Source organism: Orycteropus afer, unplaced genomic scaffold, assembly GCF_000298275.1.
Source record: "Orycteropus afer afer isolate SDZICR_OR568_19922 unplaced genomic scaffold, OryAfe1.0 scaffold00016, whole genome shotgun sequence".
In the NCBI taxonomy this organism is placed as follows: domain Eukaryota; kingdom Metazoa; phylum Chordata; class Mammalia; order Tubulidentata; family Orycteropodidae; genus Orycteropus; species Orycteropus afer.
The window spans coordinates 4,137,836-4,144,617 of NW_006921603.1; the positions used below are offsets into that span (position 1 = coordinate 4,137,836).

General features: G+C 38.9%; 1 protein-coding gene across 1 annotated transcript in view; it reads left to right on the forward strand.

Moving 5' to 3' along the window:
* The first annotated feature begins 48 nt into the window (after positions 1–48).
* The window catches only part of BICC1 (BicC family RNA binding protein 1), a 367,817-nt gene continuing 361,083 nt past the window's right edge, over positions 49–6,782 (forward strand). The window contains 1 exon segment of the mRNA XM_007958861.1: positions 49–238. Within this exon segment, the coding sequence (XP_007957052.1) occupies positions 49–238 (190 nt within the window).

Here is a 6,782-nt window from a genome sequence, read left to right on the forward strand (position 1 = left end):
CGAGCAGAGCGGCAGCCGCAGCCGGAGCCCGAGCGCTGCGCGCCCACCATGGCCGCCCAGGGTGAGTCCAGTTATCTAGCGGCTCAGTCGGACCCGGGCTCCAACAGCGAGCGCAGCACCGACTCGCCCATGCCGGGCTCGGAGGACGACTTGGTCGCCGGGGCGTCCCTGCACAGCCCCGAGTGGAGTGAGGAGCGCTTCCGCGTGGACAGGAAGAAACTTGAGGCCATGTTACAAGGTAGGCATCCTCGTTTCCTCTGACTCCCCTAAGGAGCCCCCCAACTCCTTCCTGGACATCCCCGCCCCGCTCCCAACGCCGTCACTCGGACCCACAGCAGATTGGGCTCCCGGGTCCCCTTCTCCGCGGAGCCGAACTGGGACCCACAGGACATCCAGGGAGTGGAGACCCCAGGGGACTCTCCACCCTTCCACGCTTCTCCGGTCTCCAGGCAGCCGGAGCCCCGTGTTAACTTGACCGGCTTCGGAAAAGCCCAAGGCCGAGTTTGTTCAGGCGCGCCCAAGTTGCGTTCTGGACTTTGCAGATAGCAGCTGGAGCCCGGACACCTGGGCAGTGCCATCCAGACCTACTCAGGCTGCTCGGAGTATGCGTGATTCTCTTCTTGACAGGCTCGATGCTCGCTCTGTCTCTCTTCTCTGTTTCTGTCTAAGTCTCCCCCTTGTCAGTATCCACTTCCTCCAGCTGAGGGGCCTTGTCTAGCTATTGGGAAACGCTTTGCAGATGTCAAGGCTTAACACAGGAGCTCCCTCCCTCCCTCCCTCCAGCCTAAGAGGGGCCGGGGCTGGAGTGAGCAGCCCTAGCGTGGGGATGGTGTCAGGGCTTTGCTGCTGTGTTTGAGGACAGTGTCAGTTCGTTTTCTGACAGGCTTATAAAACTCATCTTGAGTTGCACTTAGTTCATAAAAATCTTCCTGTACTCTGGGTGTCTGACTTTGTCTTTCACAATGTGGAGTTTTTTTTTGAATCTCGTTTTTCTGGGACTTTCCCAGCTTTGAACATACTGAACTGGACACAAACTCTGATTTAAAATGTAAGGATTGAATGCTGAAATGTCCAAGGTCATTCTGACCTTCCTTAAAAATGTTAATTACTAGCCTACCTGTGGCCACAATATGTCTCATTTCCTTCATCCGAAGAGAGAAATGAGATAGCTCGAATGACTGTCATTCTTAAAATAAGGGTACAGGACCAGGTGTTGGCCTTACTGAAGGCTCTGGGTGAAGATTCATTCAGAGGATAGCATACTGAAGGTACTGAAGATACCTACTGAAGATACTGTAGCTAGTGTCCTTAAATCATGGGAGAATTGTTGCTTTCCAAACTTTCTTTTGTGGCTTTATACATAACTTACTTTAACTTTTTCAGTCAGTGCATTGCAGTATAGGAGTGATTGAGCCCTCCGTGGAAATGGAGTGGCTTTTTAAAACAATCAAGCAGGTTATTTTGAGACAGAACAACATGTTTTTCAAAACAGTAACTTGGGGAAGCAGATAGCAGGAGTGTGTGGCATGTGTTTTTTGGGTGTGCTACAAACTAATCTCCCTTGTAGCTTATATTTATTGAAAAACACATCCCTAATGTTTGCCATGTCTGTCTCTCATGCGCGTGCTCTCTCTTTTGCTTTTTCAAATTATGTAACTTTCTGTGATAAACTGTGCAAATAAGAATATTGTCAAGGTGCTTTTAAAAATTAAAGCCCCAGTTACATTTCAATAACTCATTTTAGTTATTTGAGTTATTCCATGCATTTTTTCCCCCTAGTTTCTTCTGATTATAAAACAATATTAAATTTATGTTAGAAAAATATTGTTGTGAGATTATTTGGGTTGAACTGTTGAGCACATACACGTTTCAACACATTTCTTGTTTAATTTCTACATGAATTTGGAATGACATGAAAGAAGGGTCTCCTAATAATACTTTGTCTCTTACCTGTTTTGCCTGTGCACATGAGTAATGACAGGTGTGACTGGCTTTTGAGAAGCCCATGTGTATAAATGAGGCTTTAGAAGAAAGTTTATTTTTTTAATGAGTGAGATATAGGTGAGGCATTCTTTTAAGTTGAAGATTGTCTCTTTTGTAGGGATAATATTTTGGAATGAGATAGTTCATAATAGTTTTACAGTAATTACATGTATGGATTGTTGGAAAACAACAGGATTAATGTTTTCTTCTCAACAACTTATATATAATGATATATTCATTTTTCAAGCATAAGCATTCTTTAATGATCAAACCTAGTACTTTTAACTTTCTGAAATCATGTACAAGTGAAGACTGCCTAAGAAAGTAAACCTTGAATATGTTTAATGATAGAATCCAATGAAAAGTGTACAGGGGCATTTTATGATGTATGCTTCCCAGTGTCAAATTATGTAGGACCACCATGTTTGATGCAGTAAGACCAGTTTCCTGAGCCAAGCAATCATGAACTTCTTCGCTTTAAGCTAGGTAGTTATAAGAAGTGTGAGCACTGAGATAACTCAGACCTGCATTCAAATACCTGTGTGAACTTGGGAAAGTTTCTGGATCTGTCTCTGCCTTGGTTTGCTCATCTATAAAATGGGGCCAATATTAGTACTTTTCGCTTAGTTTTTTGTGAGAATTGACAGAGATAATACCAGTGAAGTTTAAACTTGTAACTGTGGTGAATGATAAGAGCTTAGTAAATAGTAATGGGTTTTAAAATTATTATTATTAATAAACATTGCATCATGGATTTAAAAGGTTTTTCATAGCTTACTACAGTTTCTAATACTTAGTATATACTTGATTAGGGAACAAAAGAATTTTTGATGATACCAGATTTAAAACATTTCAGAATTGTAGAGGTAAGATAGATAACCAAAGTGTAAAGTCAACATATTCTAATATTATGAGATATTCTTGGATGGGAAACTTTTCATTAGAAAAGTGCCAAGTAAATAAAGTCAGTATTTGCTTGGTTGATTTTCTGATAATTTGCAACTTCTCTTTTTTACAATCACGTTAAAATATGTGGAGGTTTCTGAGTTAATTCAGGATAAATAAGAATGTCTGCCTCTAAGTCGGCAGAGTGCAAATTGGTGATTATAATGCTTGGAATTTGTTTCCAGAGAGACTGTCCTGGGGGCAAGTTAATCTTTAAATGGGTTGTATTTTTATTAGTAGAGAATTCTTCTATGCAATGGACCAAAAATTCAGTGAGGTTAAAATATGGACAGTAGGGTAGTGGTCAGAAAAATGAAATACCCTTTTGTTTCATACTTGTGTATATTTTTTTTTAATATGGAAAATTTCGGTTTGTAGAAAAGTGGAGAGCATGGCAATCTCCCATAGACCCATCACACAACTTCAACAATTGTCATAATCAGTTTTGTTTCAGTACAACATCCTTTTCCTACTCCCTATATAATTTCGATGCACATTTCATAAATCACGTAACTTAAAATGTAGAGGAAAAAAAAAGGGTGGTTTTCCTGTTTTATTTGTCTGTTTTGGAACATCCGTGTAGACTGGCTGACATTTTTCTTGTGAGTCTAACTTGAGATCAATTTTATTAGTCAACACCTTTGAAAATGTAAAGTTTTTAATTGTGGTAAATAGATGTATCTAACAAAAATGTATGCCATTTCAGCATTATTTTTGTACATGTATAGTTCAGTGACATTATGTTCATTATATTGTGAATCAATCACCACTATCCGTTTCCAAATTTTCATCACCCTTAATAGAGGGAAAGGTCCCCTAAGCAATGACTTCCCCTTTCACCCTCCCTCTGCCCCCGGTCACCACGAAGAATCTTTGGTTTCTATACATTTTCCTACTTTAGATATTTCATATAAGTGGGGTGATAATTTTTGTCCTTTCGTGTCTGACTTACTTTAGTCAGCAGAATGTTTTCAAGACTCAGTCATGCTTGTAGCATGTATCATGATTTCATTTTTGTTTATTCACTTACCTGTTTATGGATGTTTAGATTGTTTCCACTTTTTGGCTATTATGAATAATGTTGCAGTGGACATTGGTGAATAAGTATCTGTCTGCATTCCTGCTTTCAGGTCTTTTGGATATATACCTAGGAGTGGAATTGCTGGATCAGATTATAATTCTATGTTTAACTTTCTGAGTATTCCATAGTGGCTGTACCATTTTACAATCCCACTAGCAGTGGAGGGTTCCAATTTCTGTAAGTGGGAATTTATTTTCAACTTTAGTTTATTGTTGTAAAAGGGGATAACCAGTCTTGGAATAGATACCATGGACAGCTTGTATCATGATAAAAGAAACATTGTTTTAAATTTCTGTTTTTGATACTCATCTTAAAAATTTAGATTGCATGATGCCTGTGAGATTATGTTGTTGATTCATCTAAATCAATTAAATGAGAATTATTGCGTGTAAACAGGGAGGAAAAGGGAATAGGGAAAAAGCTGAAAGACATTAGAAAGGAAGTGGGTCAAAAGAGTCAGAGAGAGTGTCTTGGTGTCTGCCAGGGTACTGAGGAGGCAAACACCTGATTTGCACATGCGCGCTAACAGTTTACTTTGTACGTTGAAAACCATATATGTGTGCCATAAAATTAATAATTACTACATAAAATATGGAAGCATAAGCACTTTTAGAGTTCTAAATTAACCTTAAGTTTTAGCAGAAAAGGTAAGTAGAGAGGGTTACCAGAGGGAAAATGACCTATTTTCATGAACTGATGTTGACATCTTGTGGGCTTTTAGAATATTGCTACTAAAGACTTAAACTATGTTGCAATTTTACAATGGTAGGCATAACTGGGGTTATTCACTCCTGCTTGCTTGAGTAGCAGAACTAGTCACTAAAACAGAGTCCAACATGCATCACTGATTAAGAGGAGCAATAATGTTCTCTCTTTAATACCAACAAACTTAAATGAGAATTGTCTTATGATTTAGTGAATAGGTAATAATTTCCTAGATAATTTTGTTGGAAGCAGGAAGAAGTATGAAGCAAAAGTATATAAAAGTAAAGTAGTGAAAGTAAAGTGAAATAAGAGACAAGGTGAAACTAACATAGTTACCTCGCTAACACTAGATATTAGATCAAGGCTAATAAACAATAAGAATACAGTAAATAACTTTAATGAAGTTTAATGGGCTCTGGGTCAGATCTGGGTTTGAATGTTGGTATTACCTTTTAATAGAGAGACTGGGAAAATTCATTGCCTAAAGCCCTACATCTCTAAAAGAGGGTGTTAATAGTGCCCACATCCTGACAGTAAGAGAAAAAATGCATGTAAAACACTGTAGTGCTGGCTATGTGGAAAGTGCAGAACAAATTAATGGTAACATATTTATTATACATTGTAATATATAATGTAATATTTAAAGAATACATTCTCATATTGAAAATGAAAATCAACTAAATAAATGATCTTATGATTAAGGAATATTCACTGCAAATATAAATATTATTTTAGTTACTGCTAGTAGCTTGCAGTGTGTTGCATGTTTTGCCCCTTGTAGAGGTGGATGAGTACACCCTGACTAAAACTTAGATAGTAGTGTGGAACTCTAGATTTTGTTCAGGTTAAGAGTGCTTTTCATAATTTTTTTTTAGCTATAATTGCCTTTGCCTTCAACTGTTCTGAGATAATCACACCTGTTATTTTTGTTTAGTACTGACAACAAAATCAATCAATCTCCTTTCTGGTTGCTCTGAACTGGAGCCATTCATTGGTGTCTAGAAAGAATCTTTTTCAGTCAATGCATGGTGCCTGCACTCACTGTAATGTTTGCTCACCTGTAAAATGGGAGTAATGGTAGTCCCACCTTAGGGGTTGTTGTGAGTACTCAGTGAGATGATGCATTAAGCGCTTGCTCAGCCCAGTGCCAGGCACATGATGTTGCATAAACGTTGGTTCACCAGCAGCAGCACTGTCCTATATGGTGGCTAAAGATTTCAAAACACTAGAAAGCAAGTGTTTGCCAGGTTTTTTTTTTTTTGTTATTATTATTTAACTGTAATGTGGACTCTTTTTTGGTGAGCTGGGATTTAATTTTTAGTAGAAGTCTTCCTCAAATCAGAAAGTTTCTTAGGATAGTTGTAGTTAAGTTAGAGAGTAGAATTGATGATTAAAATAACTTTATAGACCAAATTTAAAAAAAAAAAAAATCAGAGGTTGTGTAGTTTTGTAGTAAAGAGCACAGGCTTTGCCATCAGACTAGCCTGAATTTGGGCCCTAACTTCACTTCTCATAGGGTCAGTATGAGGATGAAATGAGGCGGATGTTAAAGCCTTATACTCACAGCAGTGTAAGCGTTCTCAGGAAATCTCATCTCCAAGACTTGTGGGGTTTTGGGTAAGTTGATCATTGACAAGTTACAAGAAAGTTAAAACATAGCTAGAGAGGTTTGTCATATTGATGACTTTAGCAGGCAAGAATGTTATTTGCCTGCACTAATAGAAAACCCAACACACAGTGGTGTTACCAAGCCAGGAGTTTATGTTTTTCACCCAATGAAATTCTGGGGCTGAGCATCCAGGCCCCATAGCTGTTCAAGGGCATCAGAGAACCAAGTGACTTCTTTTCTGTTCTTCATCATCTCCATTTTCAGCTTGCCCTAATAGTTGCAGTGTAGCTGTTGCTAGGCACCCTGGTGGTACAGTGGTTAAATCATTTGGGTACTAACCTAAAGTTCAGCAGTTTGAACCCAACAGCTGCTCCACAGGAGAAAGATGAGGCAGTCTGCTTCCCGGAAGACTTACAGCCTTGCAAACCCTATGGGGGCAGTTCTACTCTGTTCTATAGG